Source organism: Hevea brasiliensis, chromosome 17, assembly GCF_030052815.1.
Source record: "Hevea brasiliensis isolate MT/VB/25A 57/8 chromosome 17, ASM3005281v1, whole genome shotgun sequence".
In the NCBI taxonomy this organism is placed as follows: Eukaryota; Viridiplantae; Streptophyta; class Magnoliopsida; order Malpighiales; family Euphorbiaceae; genus Hevea; species Hevea brasiliensis.
Window position 1 is genome coordinate 18699310 of NC_079509.1, and position 25243 is coordinate 18724552.

At 32.0% G+C, this 25243-nt stretch overlaps 3 protein-coding genes across 4 annotated transcripts; 2 read left to right on the top strand and 1 right to left on the bottom strand.

Moving 5' to 3' along the window:
- The first annotated feature begins 1159 nt into the window (after nucleotides 1–1159).
- On the top strand, nucleotides 1160–4171 carry LOC110655677 (zinc finger CCCH domain-containing protein 39). Its single transcript, XM_021812110.2, has 2 exons — nucleotides 1160–2624; nucleotides 3607–4171. The coding sequence occupies exons 1-2, from the start codon at nucleotides 1844–1846 to the stop codon at nucleotides 3849–3851; spliced, it is 1026 nt and encodes a 341-aa protein (XP_021667802.2). The 5' UTR covers nucleotides 1160–1843; the 3' UTR covers nucleotides 3852–4171.
- A 7156-nt stretch (nucleotides 4172–11327) lies between these two features.
- Nucleotides 11328–20117, top strand: LOC110655675 (nudix hydrolase 19, chloroplastic). Its single transcript, XM_021812106.2, has 6 exons — nucleotides 11328–12066; nucleotides 13365–13505; nucleotides 13615–13719; nucleotides 13915–14014; nucleotides 18273–18365; nucleotides 19636–20117. Exons 1-6 carry the CDS (start codon nucleotides 11461–11463, stop codon nucleotides 19923–19925), a joined length of 1335 nt encoding a protein of 444 aa, XP_021667798.2. The 5' UTR covers nucleotides 11328–11460; the 3' UTR covers nucleotides 19926–20117.
- On the bottom strand, nucleotides 20087–23066 carry LOC110655676 (uncharacterized). 2 transcript variants are annotated; one of them, XM_058140267.1, is made up of 2 exons: nucleotides 21837–23066; nucleotides 20087–21749 (listed from the first exon to the last, which is right to left on the bottom strand). In XM_058140267.1, the coding sequence occupies exons 1-2, from the start codon at nucleotides 22542–22544 to the stop codon at nucleotides 21474–21476; spliced, it is 984 nt and encodes a 327-aa protein (XP_057996250.1). In that variant the 5' UTR covers nucleotides 22545–23066; the 3' UTR covers nucleotides 20087–21473. The 2 variants fall into 2 exon arrangements, with proteins under 2 accessions (XP_057996250.1, XP_021667801.2); XM_021812109.2 differs by having other exon boundaries at nucleotides 20087–21740; nucleotides 21837–23048.
- Between the last annotated feature and the right edge of the window lie 2177 nt (nucleotides 23067–25243).

Below are 25243 nucleotides of genomic sequence, written 5' to 3' on the forward strand. Positions count from 1 at the left end.
CACTAAACCATTAAAGCTTTTAAAATATTCTTGACTTTCCTTTTAGATAGCTTGAAGTTCCTTCAATTTGCTTTTGCAAGGTGTCAAGCAAATGCCCAATTTCAACCGAGCAAGTTCCCTTAGCATTTATGTGTGCTCAATTTACTATAAACCATTAATAAAAATTTCTCATAGTTTTTTTATCCCACATCACTTGCTTAGACCTCTTTATAATTTATTAGTCCGTCTAACTATTATATATAGGTTTTATATATGATTAGACTTGAGTTTCTAATATAGTATCAAAATCTATTATTTTTTTCCTTTTTTAAATCATTTCTTGTAAACTTAGATAAGAGTGAGTCATTAACAAAAAAAAATTTTCTTAATTTCTTATTTTACATCGCCTTCTTATAAATTCTAGGATTTTTTTTTATGAACTATTACTCCTCTAATCTTTGCACTTGAATTTTAAGATGGAAGTTGTGTATATTAATTATTTTGGAAGAATTAAGACCCCATATAAAAGGAATCTTTACAATAGGTGAGTTTCATAATGATGAAATTGAAATCAACAGAGTTTTTGTTGTTATGTTGACACAATTATATATATATATATATATATATATATATATATATATATATATATATATATATATAGACATATTAATTAAGTTTGAGAACATAAATTGAATATTCACACTCAATATCCTATTCTTATTCCTCATACATGTCAAAAGAAATTAAGAAAAAAGACAAGTCGAACATGTCAACTTTCGTTCCTTTCTTCATAAAATCTAAGTTCTAGCCATTTCCATTGTCCCAATATGAAACCTTATTTGCCTGAGCCTCTTGTGCTGGGAGATCTCGTTGATATTTTTGGGCCTCTCTTTCATGGTTAAGACTTTAGGGCCCATTCAAAGAACATCATACAAAAGAAATTATTACATTGTTTTCATTTATTTAATTAATTTTTTATGATTAAATTTTTTTTTGTTTTAGTTTATTTATATATATATATATATATATATATATATATATAATATATAAGTATATATTTAGCTTTATTTTTCAAATTTTCATGAAAAATTAAATTAGAATTTAATTAATTAAAAAATAAATAAAAAAAGTTGCAGAGCTGTTGTTGGCAATTAATGAGTGGGACTTTGGTCGTATGTGGCGCAACAGTAGGATTTGATTTAGGGTTAAGCGGTCGACTACGTCTCCCGTTTGAACTTGGTTAGGGTTTTAAACGATAATTTGTTGCCCCCTTCAATTTGGCGGCTAGGGTTTTTGACCTATTGCTTCTGTCTACCATTTATTTCCATCTTCCCATTTGTATAGGTTTTTCCATTTGGACATATATATATATATATATATATATATATATATATATATATATATATATATACAAAGTCCTAAGCTTTGATCACTCTCACATAGGTTCAAGTAGGATCATTTCTCTTCTCTTGATCCTCTCAAATTAATCTCTTTTTAGGCCAAAATACTCATCTGGGTATTCTTCAATTTGTCCTATTCCTTGATCATTACTTCTCTCAAGTAAGTTCCAATTCCCTAGATTTTTTGTCAAGTTTTTTTGTTTGGTTTTAGTCCAAAAATCCTTCTGGGTGTAGTTGTAGATTTCAATCTGGATTTGTTTCTTGATTTAATGCAAGAATAATAGAACAGAAAATTTTTTATTTGTTTAATATCTGGGTTTGAGGAATCACAATCTGCTTGCTCTTTGATCATTGCCTGATTGAGATTTATTGATTATTAGATTGCGTTATACATTGATCTGTATTAGGTTATTGATTCCAGTACCCCCATTGATTAGTGCATTCAATCCTTGAAATTTACCAAAATGAGTTATCCAGACTCTCGACCTCCCTTTGTGTCAGCACAGTATCCATATCAATCAGGCAGTGATGCCATTGGCGTCTGGCCTCAATTCCCTATAAACAGCAATGAGCAATTTGACTCGCTTTCGCAATTTGAACAACTCCAACCCCCATATAAAAGACCAAGAAACCCTGAGGATAGCAGCAGCCAATCCGTGAATTCTAAGATGCCCCTGCCCAACAACCTCCCAATTAATAAAGGAACAACAAACATTTTTTTCAAGACCAGAATGTGTGCGAAATTTAGGACTGGTAATTGTAAGAATGGTGAGAATTGCAACTTTGCTCATGGTATGCAAGATTTGAGGCAGCCCCCACCCAACTGGCAAGAACTTGTCGGTGTAGGTGTACGTGCTGAAGAGGATAGATCAGCAGGCAACTGGGATGATGATCAGAGGATAATTCACAAGATGAAGTTATGCAAGAAGTTTTATAATGGAGAGGAGTGCCCTTATGGGGATAGGTGTAATTTTCTTCATGAGGATCCATCAAAGTTTAGGGATGATATAGGGAGGTTTAGGGAGAGTTCTGCAATAAGTATTGGGACTACTGGGCAGCCAATGGTACCAGGAATTGGTGGGTCGAATGCGACTGAAGTCAACAAGCCTGTCAATAACTCTTGTTCAGATGCTTTTCGAGCGAATATGAAACCCGTGTATTGGAAGACAAAGTTGTGCACCAAGTGGGAAACTACAGGTCAATGCCCATTTGGCGAGAAATGTCACTTTGCTCATGGACAAGCTGGTATGTGCTGTTGGTTAAATTCATAAATTTGAACTTGCAATGGTCTTATGGTTTCCTTTCTTTTGGAATTTATTTAAATGGTACACATCTTGGCAGACCAAGAAGTTTAATTTGTAGAATGGGGATTATCAAATCAAGTGAGAATTTTGGAATAGATATTATTGATAAATTGAAAGCGCGTCATGCATTCTTTGGTTTATTTTTTATGAAATGAAGAGACATGGTAAGGTTTCCCATCTTGGCTTCTGTATAAATATCATATCTAGTTGGTTTTATATATATAGTTTCCCATTTGCATTATTAGGCATGCTCTATGTTTATTTAGGTGTCTTAAGAAAATTGTCAATTTTGGTTTTGTGATCCTACTGAGTGAGCTTGTGTCAGAGCTTTGCGCAAGGTCCATAGAGTGCCTCCCCCCAAGATATAAGCATGCAATATAGAACAATGTATGAAATAATTAGCATTTACCCCCCTCCTCTTTTCCTATTTTATTTCAGGTTTAGAGAATGATTATATTCCATTTTAAATGTGAAAAAAAAAGGGTGGAGAAGGCTCATAAACTTAGTGAATTAGCTTTTGCCCTTTCTGGAATCGTTGTGTTGTAAAGATTGTTGTTCTCATACTTCTTTCGCACTGAAAATCGGCTTGCATTTCGTTTCCTTCTCTTCTGTTCTCCTCCTATCTCACTTTCTAACGCCCTTTTGTGCATGTTTATGTAGAAAGAAATAGGAAAAAGTAATAAGTTTTGTTATAATAAGGAGTTTAGACCCTTTTGGAAACCATTCTGAATTAAGCTTAATTATCATTCATACATCTCTTCTCCACTGAAAATGTGTTTGCTCTTTAAAACGATGCTTAAACTTACTTTCGAAAACAACAACTAAGCATTAATCCCAAACTAGTTGGGATCGTCTATATGCTTAAAATACTTTGTTGGATAATTATTTATTACTATTTAACATAAACCTTTTATTGATGTCAGAGTTAAAAGTTCCTGGTGGACGTGCTGAAGGGGAAAATGCAGGCTCAATTTTGACCAAACCACCTGTTCTTGCTAATAATGCATCTCCAAGTACGACTGCAAGTGTGCCTAATGTCATTGAAGAAGCGCAGAGTAAGAAATGCTTGTTGAAGTGGAAAGGACCCAAGAAAATAAATCGTATCTATGGTGACTGGCTTGATGATCTTCCATTAGTGCAGAACTTGACAAACCAAGTTGAGAGTTGAGCTGAAACTTGAAATTGTTGCATTGTAATTATTTTTTGTGAGCTGCTTCAAGAAAATTTTGATGATTTCTGCTTCCAAATCTGAAAATTTTGGTCTCTAGGATTTTTTGAGTTATTGCAAAGGCCTCTGGATGAAGAGGTGAGATTTTTGCCCTGCTTTTTCAAAGACTAGTAGTTGCTGGATTGCTACTGTTTCATAAGTCCTTAATAGGTTTCCCCCTTGCTTATTCCCATTGTTTCTACTTTCAATTTATTGGTGAAATTCGAGATATATGTTTGCAAATTGTAAGCAGTCATTGTTTCTTGATTGGAACATGACTTTTCTTGATTGGAACATGACTTAAGAAAGTCTTCAGTGAATAAAATAGATCAATCATTATTCGTTTAATTTCTTCATTTATATTTTATTGCATGCTTTGGGAGTCCATCAATTCTTTGATATCTCCAATTTTATTTCATGAAAGAAAACAGTGTCTTTACTCCTAACCTAAGAAAACATGCATGATTCTCAGGCAAGTGATTGAGGGTAGGGTGAGTATTGGTTGATTCGGTTTTGTTTGGAAAATAAAAAGAAAGAAATGAAAAAAGAAATGAACAAAGTGAAAGTTTTAGTAAATTAAATTAAGCTGAACTAAATTAGGTAGAAAATCAAATTGAAGTTTTCAGTAGACTGAGGCTCTGTTTGTTTCATACTCGAAAATATTTTTTGTATTTTCTGATGTTTAGAGATAGATGGAAAATATTTTCCTGATTAAAGGGAAAACTAAGTCAATTTTAAAGAAAATGAAAAAAAAGTTATTTTTTATTTTGTAAATTTTGATAATTTTATATGTAATTTTAATAATTTTATTAAAATATGAGCATATTTATACATAAATGAAATAAATATATATCATTAATTTAATATTATAACCAAATAATGAAAAATATTTTCATAAAAAATATATTAGAAAATATTTTTCATATACAAGTTATTTTCTGTCAATTAAACGGAGTCTAAATCAAATCAAATTAGTTTAATTTGATTTGATTTGAGCTTCAATCAAATCAAATTAGTTTGATTTGATTTGATTTGAGCTTCGTCTTAAGTTTATTTTCTAAATTTATTTTGGACTTATTTAAGATTAATTTCAATTATATTTTTATTTTTAACTTTAATTTAAAATTTAATAATGATTAATAAAAAATAAATCATTTGATTTTTGTAATAAGGAAGAAAGTGAGTAGAGAAAAGAAAAAGAAAATTAATTTCCTTGATTTGTTAAAAAGAAAAAAAAAGAAAAAAAAATTAAGTCATTAAAAATTTATAAGAATTTTATGTGGAAAATATTGAAAAGCATTTTGAGTCATTTTAGACAGAAAAAAGCAACTATACTTTCATATATACTTCTACAAACTATTTTTTAATTTAGTTTATTTTAATTTTAATTTTATAAGCTATTTTATTTTAATTTTTAATTTCAAAATAAAATATGCCTAATAAAAATATTTATTCATATATATATATATATATATCAAAACCTAAGTTTGATATGAAAATAAATTATATGAAAATAAATTATTATTCAATTATTATAATTTTAATATAAATAAAGAATTATATTATAAATAACTATTTTGAATAAAAAAATTATTCAACTAGAAAATTATATTATAAATAATTTATCATACTATTCCACTGTAAAATTATATCTTACTATTCAATATAGTCATTTTTTAATATAATTTTATTTATTTAATATAAACATAATATTAAAAATGTAATAATTTTATTTTCTCACTTTTTTTCCATGAAAAATATGTAAATAACTTTCTTTCTTTTTTTTATAGAAAAAAGATTTTTTATATCCTTAAAATACTGAATTGAGTCAAATAAATTGAATATTTTAAAATTAAAAATCAAATTATTAAAAAGTCAAATAAAAATTTTAAATTAATTTATTTAATTAATTTTTTTTACCTTACTGGGCTTCCTTTTTCTCAATGCAGGTATATATATTAACATGCATTCTTACATTAAAAGTCAAAATTGGCAAGAGATACAAAATGAGTCTATCAAAACAAAAGAAACTATGCTCACACTGTGGAACAAGAAATAAGCCCACGAGAGTCAACCATCCCAAATCGAACCGATTCAACTCAACCAAACCAACCTAACAACCAATCCTTCCCCAACCTTAAACCTTAATTGTAGGGATGAAAAAAAAAAAAAAGAAAACATGCTGCTGACCATCTTGGATTCGCTTCTATCGAAAGAGCTACACTGCAATCGAAGCCAAGCACATTATCGGCCACACAAAGAGCACAATTCCCATCATAGTTCGACAGCCCATCCAACAGCGATGAACACAAAGAATTCCAAAACAGAGTACGTCAACTCTATCTTGGTTAAGGATGTTGCTGCGGAGCTTTTAGACCATCGTTGGTCCTCAAAACAACCCAATCGTAGTGTAGAAGTGTATTCTAGAGTTGCAACCAACGAATCATGAGAGTTGTCCTCAATCACATAGAATAAACCAAGACTCATACCGAACTTCACAGTCAAGCGATGACAAGCGAAGCATAAAGAAGCTATCAGCATGGCCTATGGACCTCCGAGAAGACAGTTAGCTGAATATTTTTGTGAGATAAATAATTACTAACCTTTAACTCTTTCTCGTGTGAATTCCTTATGTGAACTATATGTCCCTTGGACCTATTCAATTCCTTGAAAATGAATCAATAAATTGATCTAATCCAATCTGGCAAGTGGATATTGAAGTCCGTGAAGCCATCCAGAATGCTGACTAATTTCTCTCACAGAATATGGATAATGGTCCAAGCATTTTTTTGAAATTGATGACTCGGATGATTCTGACCATCAAACTCTCAACCTGTCAATAACTGCATAATTAAAGTTAAAAGTTTATCGGCCATGTTATTATAGTGTGTATGTTTTACTTTAAGAGTGTCGGTAGCAGGTTACTATCCGACTGCCTGTAAAAATTAGAGTCTCTCAGTCTATATAAGGAGACTCTCAGCTCAGTTGTAATCAAGCTTTCCTCTAAGAAATAAAAAAATCCCTCTCTTGTTTCTATTTATGTCATTTTAATTATTCTTTATTCTTCTAAAAACCTTAAAAGGTGTATTATATTTGTGCAATCAGAGTCACGTATATTCTACACTTATCCCGTCAGAAGATCTTGTATATCAAAAACGTCTTTATTATGATATTAGATGCGATAATCCTTTTATCATGCATATAAGTTACAAAATGACACGATCAAAGTATATTTATGAAAAGATAATATACATAACATGAGTAAATTACACGTATAGTGAGGCCGACAGACCTCCATTGGATGAGGTAGACCATTATCTTCTCCTCCCCCAAAGGGCAAGGAAAGTCTTTGAAATCTACGAAGCTTTGCTGTTCTCAGAGAAAAGTCGGAAAGAAAACCAGCGGAGAATAGATAGAACAACTTTACCACGATGCAGGCACGCATATCCATGCTCAATAGATTTGTCGGGATCGGAACACACGCCCAAAACATTCAAGCCCATAGTCCATACCATATCATTAAAAAATATATATATATATAATAAAATAAAATAAAATAAAAACTCGTCTGCTAGTGCAAATTCACAAATCCAAATGGGATACCAATAGCTGCCACGCGTGTCCTAAATTCTAAGTCAGGGCCAAAACGAGTCATCGTACTCGTCATTCATCACCGAACTCTTTCTTTCTGTGTCTTCAAACAAAAAAAACTAGCAAAATTTAAACCCCCGATGGAACAAAGAGAATCATGTTCTATCTCCTCTTTTCATCTTCTACAACTACTCTCCTCTGTCCTCTCTCCAAAAAACTCTCAATCAATAGCACCTTAACAAGAGCTGTTCCATTTTTCACTGCCACAACGACCACCATGTCCATAAACCTTAAATCCCATGCCTTTACTGGCAACCCTATAAGATCCAAAACCCTCAAACCTACTGATCCTTTATCACCTACCTTAGCCCTTGAAACCCTCAAGACTCAACTTTTGGACGGTACCCACCAATTATCGTCCGTTAATTTCAAGGTTTTACCATTTAGAAAGGGTAGGCCGCTTGCCTCTTCCAAGTGGTGATGGTGATTTAGTGCCAAATTGGCACCTTGCTTGGATCAGTTTGGTTGATTGTAAAAGTTTGTTGGCTAGTGCTGGGGTTGAATTGAGAGAAGAGAGTTTGGTTTATCTGGGTTGAATTAAATTGAGCAGAACTAAATTAGGTAGAAAATCAAATTGAAGTTTTCAGTAGACTAAATCAAATCAAATTAGTTTGATTTGAGCTCTCTTAAGTTTGTTTTCTAAACTTATTTTGAGCTTATTTTAGATTAATTTTAATTATATTTTTATTTTTAATTTTAATTTGAGATTTAATAATAATTAATTAAAAAAATAAATTAATTGATTTTTGTAATAAGGGAAAGGGTAAATAAAAATAAAAGAAAAAAAATTAATTCTCTTATTTTGTAGAAAGAAAAAGAAAAAAAAAATTAAAAATCTAATTTCTTTATCTTGTGAGAAAGAAAATAATAAAGAAAAAAATTTATAAGAATTTGTGTGAAAAATATTTAAAAAAAATGAGTCATTTTATTTTTAAAAAATAAAAGCAGTGTTATTTTTTTTTCTCTATACTCTTATTTGTACTTTTGCAAACTATTTTTTATTTAATTTATTTTAATTTTTAATTTCAAATTAGAAATATGCCTAATTAAATTATTTATTCATATATATAGCAAAACATATATTTAATATAAAAATACATTATTATTTAACTAGTATAATTTTATTATAATATAAAGAATTATATTATAAAAACCTATTTTGAATAAAAAATTATTCAACTATAAAATTATATCTTACTATTCAAAATAATCAATTTTTAATATAAATTTATTTATTTAATATAATATTAAAAATATAATTATTTATTTTCTTCACTTTTTTCCTATCAAAACATGAAAAATACATAAATAATTTTCTTTTTTTTATATGAAAAATATTTATACAAAAAATAGTAATTTTTATTATAGAAATTTTATTTTCTTTACAATTTTTTTTCTAATTTTCTTTTTTATAAAAGGCCCTTAATCTATTTTATACCCTTAAAAAAATTAATTAGTCAAATAAATTGAATTTTTTAAAATTAAAAATTAAATTAAATCAAATTATTAATTTTAAATTAATTTTTTGATACATTAGTGGGGCACCCTTTTTATCGATGCAGGCGCTCACGTTAAAAAGTTCAAATTAGCAAGGGATTCAAATGAGTCGATCAAAAACAAAGAAAACTAACACTTTATTTGCGAGAAGTGTAAGGAAATAGGGTGAAATTTTTTAGAAAAAATTATTATTAATTATTATATTTTGATGAAATTAATTATTTAATTTTTATATTTTAAAAATTATATTATTTAATTTTTTTTTGTTTTCGTTAATTTATTAAATTTTTTCATCAAATTTTTTTGTTAGTAAATGTTTATCTAACCACTATTTTATTCTTTTATTTTAATACAATAAAATAGTTGATTTTGTATTTTAAAAAATATTACTATATAATCTATCTATTTTAGTGAAACTAATTAATTAGTCCATATATTTTGAAAACACAATAATTTAAAAATTATATTTTTAGATAAAAGTAAAATTTTACTTTATGGAGACTAAATCTGAATTTATATATTTTTTAAATTGTTCAAGTAGTTTTATTCAATTTTCTAGATATTATTTTTATATATTCTCTATTAGAAAATAACTTTCCTAAATTATTACTTTGATTTATTGAAAATCTAGAGAAATTGACTAACTTTTTTTTATGCACACAGTTTATACTAATTTATAGCAAAAAGATTAAAAAAAAATAAAGAGAAAATGAGGGGGAGAAGGGTGTGAGTGTAAAGAAAAAGAAATATAGAGAGTGAGAAATAAGAGAAAGAGGGACAAAATAATTTGGGTATAAAAAAAATAACATGAGGAACTAAAGAGTTAATGGAACTAAATTTCATGGATTAACTAATGTATTTTTTAAAATATAAAAATTAATTAATTAATTTCATTAAAATAGAGTGAATAAATAGTAGTTTGATGATATTAAATACTTTTAACTATTGAAAAATTTGGTGGAGGGACTAAATAGTTTAAAATAAATAAAATATAAGGATTAAATAGTATATTTTTTAAAATATAGAGATTAAATAGTTATTTCATTAAAATATAAATATTAAATAATAATTTTTTAATTTTTTAAAATAAAATAAAATAATATAAGATAAGGTATAATTTTTTAATGTTATTGTATTTAAAAAGGTACAATAAATGATAATCTACTTAAATTTATGTTGTTTGGATAAAGATAAAAAAAATAAAATAATTATTAAAATTATAAAAATAATCTTATTAATTTTGGATTGGGTGTTGCGGCAACCTATAAAGGTAAGGATGTTGCGGCAGAGCTCTTGGACCATTATTGGTCCTTAAGACGACCTAATCATAGTGTAGAAGCATATCCCAAAGTTGTAACCAACAAATCGTAAGAGTTCTCCTCAACTGCATACAGAAAACTAAGACCCATACCGAGCTTCATAACTAAGCGATGACAAGCAGAGTAGCCACAATTCAAATTAACACAAAAACCTTATCCTTTTCGCCCAATCGTGCCAAACCATAAGACAAAATCACTATTTACTCCCATCCAGATAAGGGAGGACGAATCTCAATTAGATGAGGAAGACCATTACGTTCCCCTCCCTCAAAGGGCAAGGATAGTCTTCGAAAATGTACGAAACTTGGCTATTCTAAGAGAAAAAAGGGGAAGAAAACCAAGGAAGAAAATAACTATGTCTAAGGCTTACTGCAATGCAAGCATTTACGTGCTCAATGGATTTCTCAGGATGGCAATACATCCAAAACATAGTCCATACTATATCATATATTAAAAAAAAAAAATTTCTGTTAGGACAAATTTAATAATCCAAATTAGATAATTACCGCACGCAATTGTTCAACTTTATAAGTATTTTTATAAAAATTATAAAATTTTAATTTTTTTTATAAAATTTATTAAATTTTAATTTAATTTTATAAAAATTACTATAATCAGAAATTAAATATTATAAATAAAATTACTTAACTATATGCTAGTGGTTAATGAAGAAGAAATGAAAAAAAAAAAATTTGATGGCAATGAAAGTAATTGAATGTATTTTATATATCTTATTTTGTTTTAAAATTAATAAAATAAAATAATTTTTTTTATAAAATAATTAATAAGTTAATAAATTAAGTTGAAAACTCTTAACCATATATTATAATAATTTTTATGAAATTAAATTAAAATTGAGAAAATTATATAAAAAAAAATTAAAATTTAGTGATTTTTATAAAAAAAAAAAAAAAGCATAAAATTGAGACAGCGCGCATATTTACCCAATTCAAGTCGGATAGCAATAGTTCCCGCGCGTGTCCTAAGCTCTAAATCAGGAACCGCGTCATCGTATTCGTCATTCATCACCGAACTCTTTCTTTCTGTATCTTCAAACAAACAATACTAGCAAAATTTAACCGGCCGATGCAACAAAGAGAATCATGTTCTCTTTCCTCTTTTCATCTTCTACAAGTACTCTTCTCTGTTCTGTCTCCAAAAAACTCTCAATCAATACCACCTTAACAAGAGCTCTTCCATTTTTCACTGCCACAACCGCCACCATGTCCATAAACCTTCAATACCATGCCTTTGCTGGCAACCCTATAAGATCCAAAACCCTCAAACCTACTGATCCTTTATCACCTACCTTAGCCCTTGAAACCCTCAAGATTCAACTTTTGGACAATACCCACCAATTATCGTCCGTTCATTTCAAGGTTTTACCATTTAGAAAGGGTAGGCCGCTTGCCTCTTCCAGTGGCGATGGTGATTTAGTGCCAAGTTGGCACCTGGCTTGGATCAGTTTAGCTGATTGTAAAAGTTTGTTGGCTAGTTCTGGGGTTGAATTGAGAGGAGAGAGTTTGGTTTATCTGGGTTCAAGGGCTGAGGAGGATGTGGTTTATTGGGCAGTTGATGTTTCTACGGAGGGTAATTTGATCACTGAATTTGGTAGCAAGCAATTTTGCTTTGTTGAGTTGAGGACGCTTATGGTGGCTACGGATTGGGCTGATAAGCGGGCCATGGGGGATTTGGCTATTGCGGGTCATGTAAGTCGTTATGGTTATTAAATTAGAATTATAGTTCATTTACATTCTGGTAATTAATGTCTTGTTTTTGGTGTATCTCGTTGGATTAGTTAGAATTCCAAGACCTCGTTTTATCAGATAGAGTTTGGGATGAGAGTAAATTTGGTCCAACTCTAGATTGGGTTTAATAGTAACATGAATTTGCATCTTTTGAGTTTTATAGTTGTTCATTTAGCAAAACATTGGTTAAACTGCATGCATTTTGTTCAAAGTCAGAGATGAAAATCTAAAGTTCTGATTTCAGAATTTAAGCTGTTGTATCTTCTTACTTGAGACATGTTTACTGGGGTTAGCATAGTTGGTGCAATTTTTGTGTTCATTCAGGGTGGCCATGGATTGGAGCCAGCAGGGGCGTAACTAGAAATTTGGCTTTTTTTTTGGGGAGGGGAAGGGCGAAGAAGGGGGGGCGTAGATCGATAAAAATAAAAATATAGAGATTAAAATAAAAATATAAAATATTAAGAGATTATAATTAGATAATATAAAAAATCTGAATGAAATTGACTATATTGAAGGGGCAAACAATAACTTTTTGTTTAATGGTAAAGTTGTTCCACTTGTGACTTTAACGTCATGCCCTCTTCATGCATTGGGTCACCCTTTTAAATTTGTAGTTGCATAAATCAACGTCAATAATTTAGTCTTTCGTAGTCTAGGTTGCTATATCTTAAATTTGTGACTCTTTCCCCCCATATTTTCTTTAAAATGATGAATTATTGTCACACTTGCATTCATTTTTTCCTTAATCTTTATAAAAGATTTGAGTTTTTCACTAAGGGTTAGTACATGGTTGAGATTCATTTACAGCAAGACAATTTTACACATCATTATATCATTTTTTTAATGCATCATACAAGCATTTTGCTTATAAGGACTTTGGAAGATCCTCATAGGTGACATAAATATTCAGTGGATAGTTATTGATAATCTACTTTGGAAAGTTTTAGTTTTATTGATCAAGTTTATGACACGTTCTTGTCCCAATTTGTTTATCTTTTTTCCACATTTAATAGAAAATCTCTTGCCATAGAAATTTGTTTACTTAATTGTTTCTTCTTGGGTTTACATTTGGAAACCTTGTTGTTGATGGCTTTATGGCTTTCTTCCCATTATCTTTCCTCATTCTTATATTATTCAAAGTTCTACTGATCATGTTGGATCCTTGTCTGCTAGCATATTCCTATTCAATTAGTGCATATGTTATGCCACTTGACTTGTTAAGGTTTGCATATATATTATTTGGTTTTCATTTCGGTTAGGCAAGGGCATTGCTAGAATGGCATAATTTAGCACGTTTTTGTGGACACTGTGGAGCAAAAGCAGTCCCTATGGAAGCTGGGAGATGGAAGCAGTGCTCTAATGAACTATGCAGAAAGATGATTTACCCTCGTGTTGATCCGGTAGAGCATCGCTTTTGTCTCTTGGCTGCTACTGTAGTTTGAAATTCTTAGATGGTTGATGCATTAATTTCCACATTGCTTTCTTGACCCCATGTTTTGTTACAATAAGGTGGTGATCATGTTGGTTATTGATAGAGAAAATGACCGTGTCCTTCTAAGCAGACAGTCAAGATTTGTACCCCGAATGTGGAGTTGCTTAGCTGGTTTCATAGAGGTATGAGTCTAGGCCACCTTCAATTTTTGTCTAATGTTTGAAGCATTCCTTTAATATAAAGCAGCGCAAGTGGTGCTCATAACTACCCAATATAGCTGTGTGATTCTATCACTAGAGATAAGTTACCCGTTATTTTATTCTCTCTCTTCTCTCTCTCAATTATTTTCGTTTTTAGAATATTTCTATTGCCTTTAGCCAGGAGAAAGCTTAGAAGAGGCAATTAGGAGAGAAACATGGGAGGAGACTAGTATTGAAGTGGGAGAAGTTGTCTATCATAGTTCCCAGCCATGGCCAGGTATCATCATATCCACATCTCATGTGTGATCATTTTTATGACCATTTGTTTGTATACTTAATTTTGATTGTAGCAGTAGTTTAAAGAATAATAAGATAATTCAAGAGACTAAATGGGTAGGAGAGAAAAGTGAGGAAGTGGGTAATTCATGGTACAAATTGTGGTTTATCGGAAAGGAGAGAAAAAAGAACGGAGTGGGCATAATCATAGACAGGACATTAAAAGATGCTGTAATAACTGTGAAAAGAGTAGGAGATAGAATTATACTAGTAAAGCTAGTACTAGAAGAAGAAACAATAAATGTAGTTAGTGCTTATACCCCACAAATAGGACTAGATAGTGAGAGTAAACGAAGGTTTAAGGAAGATATGGATGATTTAATGCAAAACAGATCGAATGAAGAGAATGTTTTCATCGGTGGAGATTTGAATGGACATGTAGAAAATGATAGACAAGGTTATGAGAATACTCATGGAGGTTTTGGTTTTGACAGCCGAAATGAAGAGGGAAAAAGTATCCTGGATTTTGCTATGGCATATGACTTAATACTAGCAACTACCTACTTTATAAAAAGAGAGTCACATTTAGTTACTTTTAAAAGTGGGCAATATAAAAGCCAAATTGACTTCCTCTTAACCAAAAAGACAAATAAAGCTCTATGCAAGGATTGCAAGGTCATTGCAGGAGAGGCTTTAATAAGTCAACATCGGTTAGTGGTATTGGATGTCAAGTTTAGGAATAATTCAAGTAAGGTTAGAAGAAATAGTGTAGCTTGAATAAAGTGGTGGGAGTTCAAAAGAGTAAAGCAAGTGAAGTTCAAAAATGAGCTTCTCAAGTCTGAAGCATGGAAGTTGGATGTGGAGGCAAATGATATGTAGATACAGATGGCATCAAAGATTAAAGAAGTAGCTAAAAAAGTATTTGGAGAGTCTAGAGGACATGGACCACCCTCAAAAGAGAGATGATGGTAGAATGAAGAAGTACAAAAGGCAGTGAAGAGAAAGAGGGAATGGTATAAGAAATTATCTAAGTGTGATAATAATGAGGTATATGAACAGTACAAGATAGCAAAGAAAGAGGCAAAAAAGACAGTTAGTCAAGCAAGAGCGCAGACCTTTGAAAAGTTATATAAGAAACTTGAAACTAAAGATAGAGAGAAAGATATTTATAGATTAGTAAGGAGGAGAGAAAATAAATGTTAAGATCTCAATCAAGTTAGGTGCATTAAGGATAAAGAAGGAAAAGTATTGGTGAAAGATGAGGACATTAAAGAAAGATAAGGATAAAGAAGGAAAAGTATTGGTGAAAGTTGAGGATATTAAAGAAAGATGGAGAAATTATTTTGATAATCTCTTTAACAATAGTCAAAGTGGTAATAGCGTGAATATAGATTACAGAGCAATAGAAAAGAATGTGAATTATACTAGAAGAATTAGATTTTTAGAAGTAAAGGAAGCACTTAAGAGAATGAAAGTGAGTAAAGCCTGTGGACCCGATGGAATACCAATTGAAGTGTGGAAGTGTTTGGGAGATATGAGAGTAGCATGGTTAACTAAATTATTTAATAAGATTCTAAACTCAAAGAAAATGCCTGATGAATGGAGGATGAGTATTTTAGTATTTATTTTTAAAAATAAGGGAGATATACAGAGTTGCTCAAACTATAGGGAAATTAAACTCATGAGCCATACTATGAAGTTGTGGGAAAGAGTTATGGAACATCGACTACGTCATGACACTTCTATCTCTCCTAATCAATTTGGCTTTATGCTCGGTCGTTCAATTATGGAAGCGATCTTTTTCATTAGAAGCTTGATAAAGAAATATAGAGATGTGAAGAAAGATCTACACATGGTTTTTATCGATTTGGAGAAGACTTATGATAGTGTTCCAAGAGATGTTATATTGAGAGTGTTAGAACAAAAGAGGGCATCTATTAGATACATAAAAGTGTTAAAAGATATGTATGAAGAAGCAACTACTATTGTGCGCACAGTGAGAGGAGAATAAGAGATTTTCCTATCTCAATTGGATTACACTAAGGTTCAGCTGTAAGCTCTTACCTTTTTATATTAGTTTTAGATGAATTGACGAAACATATACAAGAGAGTATCTCTTGGTGCATGATGTTTGCAAATGATATAGTTTTAATAGATGAGATGCGAGAAGAAGTCAATAGAAAGCTAGAGCTTTGGAGACATACTCTAGAGTCAAAGGGTTTTAAGTTAAGTAGAACGAAGACAGAATACATGCATTGCAAGTTCAATGAAAGCCGAACTGGTGATAGGGAAGGAGTTCGTTTGGATGGAGTGGTACTGCTCCAAAGTAATCACTTTAAATATCTCGGCTTAATCCTTCAAGTAGATGGAGGATGTGGGGAGGATGTTAGTTATAGGATTAAAGCGAGAAGTGCCACGGGAGTTTTATGTGATCGCAAGATTCCCAATAAGTTGAAAAAAAAAAATTTACCGTACAACCATACGACCGGTCATGTTATATGGTAGTCAGTGTTGGGGACTGAAGGCGTCGTATGTATCTAAGATAAGAGTTAAGAATATGAGAATATTAAGGTGGATGAGTGGTCATACTATACTAGATAAAATCCGTAATGAGAGTATTAGAGAAAAGGTAGGAGTGGTGCCAATTGAGGATAAGTTGAGAGAAGGGAGATTGAGGTGGTTTGGTCATGTAAAGCGTAGACATACGGAGGCTCCAGTTAGACAAGTAGAGCACATTAGGTTAGCGGATAGAAAGAAAAGAAGGGGTAGACCTAAATTGATTTAGAGGAGAGTAGTACAACATGACTTAGAAACATTACACATTTCTGAGGATTTAATCCAAAATCGTTTAAAATTGAGAAAGAGAATCCATATATAGCCGACCTCAAATTCTTGAGATAAAGGCTTAGTTGATTGTCTAAAATCAACCTGTCTTTGCCGGCCTATATTAAGTAGTGGTTGCTAGTGTGTTGTTCCACTGATTTCTAGGGCCTTGGTGCTTACTTGTTTTTTTGCAAATTGCAATCATGTCCTTTTTTTACTGATTCATGTCCTTTTTGTGTTCTTGCATGTACTTGAAATACATTAATTTGCACCATGGCGTTATTCACCCATGTAGTATTGGTATTCAATGCATTTGTTCCATTTTATCTAAACTTTCTGCCCTTTGCACCCACTTTTTTTTTTTTTAATTTATTTCACACAAATTTAGTCATTTATTATATTGTTGCTTGTTGCCTTGTTAATTTTTGTTTCAAGTTTATTGTTGTATCCATAATTGCCAAAACCAGACTGGACCAGATGGTCGGTCAGACCAGGAACCGGACCACTAGCTGGTCCAGTCTTGTTAAGAAACCCATTTTCTCGAAGAACCAGATTTAAACCACCAAATTACCCAAGTAAGAGTTAAACCAGTCAACCCAGTGACGGTTTAGTGGGTTAACCAGTTTTTGATGGGATGATGTGGCACTTAAGGCAGCTGCCACGTGACTTCCATTAAAAATAAAATTGAGACCTTGGCTTGCCTTGAGAGTTGAACTATGATAATGGCAAAGAAAGCTGAAAGTTTCTCGATTTCGTCAACTTCTTGACTTGATTAACTAATGATATCAATAAGTTATTTATTAGTATGTTAAATTGAATATGTTTAATTATTTCTTAATCTTATTATCTTTTACATTGCAAAAAGTATATAAAATTTTCTCTAATTTATTCTACTGTAAAATTTTAATGTATTGAAGTTTATTTTTCATTAATATAAATTTATTATTATGAAAATTTTATTCTTTCTTTTACTATAAAATATTACCATTTAAAATCTAAAAATCCAATTAAAAATTTTAAATTACTTATTAGGAAAAAAATTTACATTTTGAAATTTAACTCGATTTAATTTAATTATTATTTATAAAATATATCAAACTACTAATTGTAATTGTTAATTGTTAGTTTGATCCTGGTTGAACTTTAAACTTTTAATCATCGGCCTTCACCGGTTCAACGACAGAGCTAAATGTGAAAACCTTGTTTGTATCTACTATTTACCTTAGAGATAGTTGATCATTGTTCTTTTTTTCTCTCCTGAGATGGAGTGTGGAAGTCATTGTTTAGCAGGTGAAATAATATGCTTCTGCATTTTCATAACTGAAATATGTTGTATTTACTTATGCAAACTTCCATGGTGCATATAGCTAGTCAATTTTTATTTGTTTATATAATATACTGCTAATTATCGTACTCTTTATTTGATTTCTTGTTAGTTGGCCCAAATAGCATGCCATGCCAGCTCATGGTGGGTTTCTTTGCCTATGCAAAATCACTTGAAATAAATGTAGACAAGGCAGAGTTGGAAGGTACTTGAAAATGCAGAACTTTGTTAATTGTTTTGATCATTTATTGGAACTTTACCTTTCTCTGAATATAAATTAATGTCTTACTGCTATTTAGCTAGAGGTTCTTCCCCCCCCTATTTTTATCTTGTTTATTCATGAGAAAATGGATGTGATGAATATTTGTCGGGCTTTGGGCATAATTGCTGTATGATATGAGTTAATTAAGTAATTCATGCAAGAACCTACAGAAGCGAACTATGGAGCAGTAATGTGCCAAATTTAGTTACCTCTAGATGGGTTATGGGTCTACAGTCTACACAACACTGATGCAGATGGGCTGAAGCTTTGGACACCTAATATGGGAAAAAGGAGGAGGAGAGAGAGAGGGGAAGAGGAGGGGGGGGGGGGGGTGTGGTTGGTGTGGATGGGACAACAATAACAATGACAAATAAATAAACATGTTTACAACTTGACTCTCAAATTTTACCTGATTGATGGAACATATGGAAATTGTCAAAAGAGTGTATGCGTCCTCTCATATGGAAAAAAGTGTGGAGTTCATGTGTTGTTCTAATCAAATTCTGATTCCATTCCATTTTTCCTTATAGCTTAACCCAAAAATACTCCCTGTTGTATTTCTAGTGACACTTATTACATATTCAAGCTGCATTAATGAGCATTATTTTATTACTTTCACTTTATGCTCTCTTTAAGTTGCTCTTAGAAAAATTTATTTTAATTCCAGGCTTTCTTGGTCAAACCCCATTTTCATTTTAAATGCTATATTGAACGGAAAATGCCATGCATTCATCTTATGGTTTTTGGTTTCTGCATTTGTTATAGGTAAAGTGCCTGATAAGGAGTGTTTGCTCTATATTAATGAAGAAAAAAAGAGAGAGAGAGAGAGAACTTTTGCATTCTAGCCTGAGACACCACCACCCCCCAACCACCGCTGCCCCCCACCCCACCCCATCCTCCTTCCTTCTCCGGGAAAAACCCAACTTTTTGTAATTTCACATATTAAGAATCTGAGATTTCTTAACAACAACAACTAAGGCTTAATCCTAACCAAAAAAAAAAAAAAGAATTTATATTTCTTTGCATGTAACTAGTGGAAGTTGCAGATGTGGATATCTCGTGTTTAGGATTCAACGTTTTTGGACTTATGATTCTGATAGCTGGTAATTGTCGAAGGAATCACTAAAGCTAGCATGGATTTCTAAGAACGATATTGCTTTAGGTCTGGCAGAGATGTTAAATGATGATATTATTGAATTTACCATTTTTCTAGATGCTACTTGGCACAGCAGAGAAGATGTCCAAAAAGCATTGATGGTTGCAGAATATGAGAAGGCACAAAGAACAGCAGCTGCCAAGGTTGATCAGATGTGCAGGGGTGTCGAGAAAGGACAGAATTTATCGGCAGATTTTAATGTAGAAAGTGGTGAGCTTGCTCCAATGTTTTTCCCTGGCCCCTTTGCAATTGCTCACCGCCTAATCTCTTCTTGGGTTAATCAATCTTCAACAATTGGAGTTGAAGTTAAATGGAAACAGCCAAGCAGTTCACTGTGTAATTTGTAGCAGTCATGCTTTTCAATGAAATTGGTAGAAACCTAGCCAGTGATTCATAAATGTATTACGTATACATGCCAATATTATGGTTAGTAACTTAACCTCATCACATATGCCTGTATGTAATCTTTTATATGAGATGATGAAAAAAATTTTAGAACTAATTGACATTGAAATTAAACATATTTTTTTTATTGTAAAGATGGTATGATAGTTGATGCTTTTCCCCCCCTTTTCTATAGAAAGAAATCATGAAGGCAATGAGCCCATTATGAATTGCTGCTGGCACACAGGATTATAAGTGAAGGAACCATCGTGAAGAGCTTTTTGCCTCGTGCACAGCTCTGTTACAGGAACGTTTTACAAAAGAGAAAATAACCAAGTCCAGGCCTTTGCTCAGCTCGTGGATATCATGAGCCACACTTTGAATGTCCGCCAGAATCTGCTGCATGAGAGCTTTGATAAGAATTTCAGTCTCCTTCCAAGATAACTTTTCCATCCCCTCAAGCTGTGGCTAGTGAGATTGCTTTCCGGCAAGCTAGGCTTTCCAAAATCTCCATAATCGAAGGATCAAACAGATGGGGATGGGTTGGGATCGGCAGCTCCAATCCATGAGGGTATCCCCATGATCACAAAATATGGTAGCAAAAGCTCCTATCATTTTTGCTTCCCACAGCTGCATCAAAATTAGCTTTAAGCACATTCATGGGTGGGGGCACCCACACTTGAGGAGCAACAGGCTGGGGATTATTCCGGGTATGCAATTCTGATTTTGCTGCATCGAATCTCTTGGTAGGAGAGAGGTGAGTAGATCCCATCCTGAATATTCTGCTTTTGACCTCTGAACAAAAGCAAGTTGCATTTCCAAATGCTCCAGCATAAAAACATCACCAGTTGGATAAAATTATCACCAACAAGGTGTGCTGAAAGAGGATTAATCAGTTCATCCCAACTGTGTAGGATAGAAGCACCCTTGAGTAATGTAAACCAGAATCTGAGAGGAGAGTTGTACTAAATGGGAAAATCGGAAGAAAAAGTGCTTGAGAGTTTCTTTTTCGCCACAAAATTGGAAATGCTGAGGTATGCTTGGCAAACTTTTGTTGACCAATTCACTGGCTGGTAATTTTTCCTTTATTCCACGAGAAGATAGATACCAGCTACTATCATCACTTCTGGTTTTCTTCACTTGGTAAAGCCCAGAAGCAAAACATCTTTAAGTAAGCCCTTGTTTAGTTTCTTAATTGTGTAACAGAAATGAAAAAAAAAAAAAACAAACAAACGAAGTGGAATGTTTTCTGAAGAAATTTATTTTGACTATCAAATAATCACTCAAACAACGCGGAAGAGTCATAAAAATTTAATGAAATCTTACAGAATTTGCTGAAATAAGCGAATGGCACCAAGATGCGAAAACTAAGCAGGAAATACGAGCAGAATTGCTATTTGCAAAATACTGCAGGCGATTGTGGGGGAAATCTCAGGAACCCTTTACACCTCAAATCAGCAGATAGTGATGATGATTGCAATTTCCCTTCAAGTATTCTTATGTACCTTGCCTTAATGCCTAGCCCATCTTATGGCTGACCTGGCCAATGCATCCATGGGGTCTATACATTTTTTCAGAAGAGGTTCATCGTGAGGCAGAAGACCCTGAAGTTCATCAGAAGCAAGAATTACTACGTTCACTGCCCTCACCAAAAGAATCTGGATTGCTATTCTTAAGAGATTTCTTGCCCCTTCCATGTCTCTTCTACTCAGTGCTTCAACTGCAGGAATTAGAATGTGATCCATGGTTGCCCTGTCTGGCAACACAACCTCAAATCCCTGCACATTCTAATATTAAGAGAAAATACAAAGAAGCTAAAAGTTTTTAAATAATTAGTATACTAATTACTCAACAGAACCAGTTCATGAGTGTACCTGATTCTGCAGTTTTTCCTGATAAAAGCCAGCAGTTAAAATTGAATTTGAAGCAAGCATCCCAATTCTCACATTACTCCCAGCTTCGAGTGGCTTCAACTTAGCTTCCTTGAGCTCACTAGCAACACAATCACCTACATGAAAAAATGGCAGCAAACAGTCCTCAGATATCTTATCATACCACGCATGTGAAACATGGCATGGCATAACTAGGCAACGAGCACCAGACTGCTCAAGAAATTTCCTTTTACGCTGCAAATTCTCAATGAACACGCCAACATTTGATTCGATCCGAGCATTTCTGCTGGTAAATGACTGTGATGGGAGCACTCTAGCTATTGAAGGATCGCTGCACACAACAAAAGGAATACATTCCTCTCCGTCTCTTGAGCTCCACCAGACAAGCTTTTCTAGGAAAATAAGAGTAGATAAAACAGATACACCTCCAATGATGCCAACTGTATTTGCCTGTTTAAGCAGGGAATTGGGGTTCTGATATCGTTTTGGAGCAGTACCTGAACCTGAAATCTTCTTGGATTGTGGCGAATTTTTACTCTCATCAATTTGTACGAGAACTGATAAAAAGTGTACATCCACAGGTGGATTTGATCTTGCTCTATAGTGAGTCCTATTCTTTTGTAAATTACCTGCAAGAACTGATGAATAATTTAATTTGTGGAACGTCAATGCCATTCCTCCATCAAACATCCCTAAACCCAGATCAATTCTTTCCCCAGGATCCTGCTATGCGGGGGAGACAGAACAGACCTACACCATAAGGCTAAATACCTGGAAAATCCTTTGAACCTTAGAACTAAAAGTCACAATTTAACAGAACTAAACCATTTATAGGCTAGTTTCAAATATTAAAGTTGCAGAATCAAAACCCTCCTATTCAACTTTAACCCTATGAATCAAACAAGAGAACCAACATGGATATCTTATCAGAAGCATGAGGGGTGATGTTAAAGGCTAGCAAGGACAAGATTTCTCCCCACTGTGGGTGGCCTTTTCAAGTATGCATTTATGATATTGAATGACCAATGATGAGAAGGAATAGGGAATCAAAATAATTTCAATACCCACGCATCATCACCAACCGTTCAAAACGCACAGATAATATATATAAAAAAATAATAATAAAGAAATGATATTTAGAGATACATATCAAGACAAGGCATCTATTTCCTAGCTCTGCATTATTTTATTTATCACTGCCTGACAAATGTGACAAGAATGGAATTATATCAGGATCGAAAACATTAGAGGCAAAGCAAATTAGCCAATAAATACAGCTATTGTGTCCCACCGAACAGTAAACACCAAGAAAAATCTTGGCAGAATCCGGCAGCTGAAGTACACCTGGCCTATCATAGCAGTAAAGTGAGGTTATATTTTGGAGCACTTATAAATTTCAAATCTATCTTTTCCATAAACATGGAGACAACAGCATCAGTTGATGAATTAAATGGTGTCTTTGCTTTAGGATATTGGTGGGTACTAAAATTATTGACAAGAAAATGTTTGTGAGAGAGACAGGAGTTCAGTAGAACCATGACACGCAAGGGCTCTGGTCAATAGCACAGCACGCTGGCTTAATTGTCCACCTCAATCTTTTAGATCTTATTCAGATTGTAAATTATATTTTTTTTTACAATTTACTTATTCACTTTTAAGTTATGCGAAGCATTAGTCAATAGCACAGGTACTCGTCTCTCTCTTTCTCTCTTTTTCTGATTGAAAGCATGTTACTATCTCTAGGACAGCTTGAGTTCCTCTCACTATCAATCATTGAAAAAAGCGGCTTAGGAGTTGGGATTTCTAGTTTCTTCTAGTGGGATTTGTTTTCTTGGCTTGATGCTTCATAGGATTTTACAAAAGGTGAAATATTAAACCAACAAGTTATTTTGAGGTCCCATGAGTTTGTCTGTGAGACAGCCTATATAGACCAGGCCTGGAGAAATATTAACTCTGGAAGATTATTATATCAATTAAATAAGCTCAACCGAGGACTCCAATTCTTATTGGGGTCACAAATTCACACACGGCAATTTCAAGCTTTCAAGCAATCTTACTCAATTTAACATGGAGTTAAGGTGTCTTTTGCAGCCTAGGAGCCTGGCCCTGCGGAGCACTTGAAGAAGTAAACTTTGCTTATATGTAAACCATATTAAAGCCTGTGAGATTTCTGCACCAATGATGATTGTGGCGAAATTAACCTGCTTGTTAGCTCTATCATCATATCATGTGATGCTCTAGTGTCCAAACTCATGATTTATGGTTGATTCTGGTGCCTTGTCCATTCTTCTAATGTCTCATTGAAAACTTGGACGACTAACTTTACTTGCACAAGACAATCCATTATGGGGACGGTGCTTTGACAAGAGAATTATGTATATATATATATATATATATATATATATATATATCTCTGATTGTCAATATTACAAAAATTATTAGAAAAATATATAATTAGGTCACCCTTGATAAGAAAGGAGATTAATTTCCTTACTTTTTTTCTGAGATAGAAAAATTTCATTCAAATATCTATACATCTATACTTATCAACAAAACTGAAAGAAAAAAGATATCATCACAAAAACTCACCTTAATATTTATGATTTCATTTTATCCATTAGATAGATTGAGGTAAAAAATTTTAAGAATTGTAAAAGTAATTCTTTTTTCAAACTGAGAAATCCACCTAATTTTCACTAAAGAGAGTTAAAAATACTAAATCTATAAAAAAAAAAAATCAATTAAAATATCTTTATTAATAGTAAAAGATCTTGTTCGATAATAATTTTTAAGATAACATTTAATATTTTGTTAATAGTCAAAACATTACCTCTTTTATTTATATTATTTGATAACATAATATTTATATTAGTATTTAAAAATTAAAAAAAAAAAGTCCATAAACTATTTTTATATTTAATAGCTAATTCAATAATTTATTTATTAAATATTATTATTTTAAATTACTATATAAATAATTAATTACTATCAAGTAATATCTAATAACTAATAACTGACCGTTATTAAAATAGTTAACTGCCAATAAACATACCCAAAAGTAGGAAAAAGAGTCATAGTAGGTCAAAGAAAGTCAGCAACAGCCCTTTAAATCAAGAAGAAAAAATGAGGTAGTGTTGAGAGAAAAGGAAAACTAGAAAATTACTATTTTGCCTACACGTTATAATTTAATATTTATTTTTTTTTTATATTTCATATTTCAAAATTACATTATAAAATTTTGTTAATGTTAAAATACATTATTTGTATTATTATTTTTTAAATTATTTTATATATACCGATTAAATATAAAAAAAATAAAAAATAAAAATTTCACAATCTTTGAAAAAAAGTAAAATAGATAAAGAAAATAAAGGGAAATGAGCAATTTT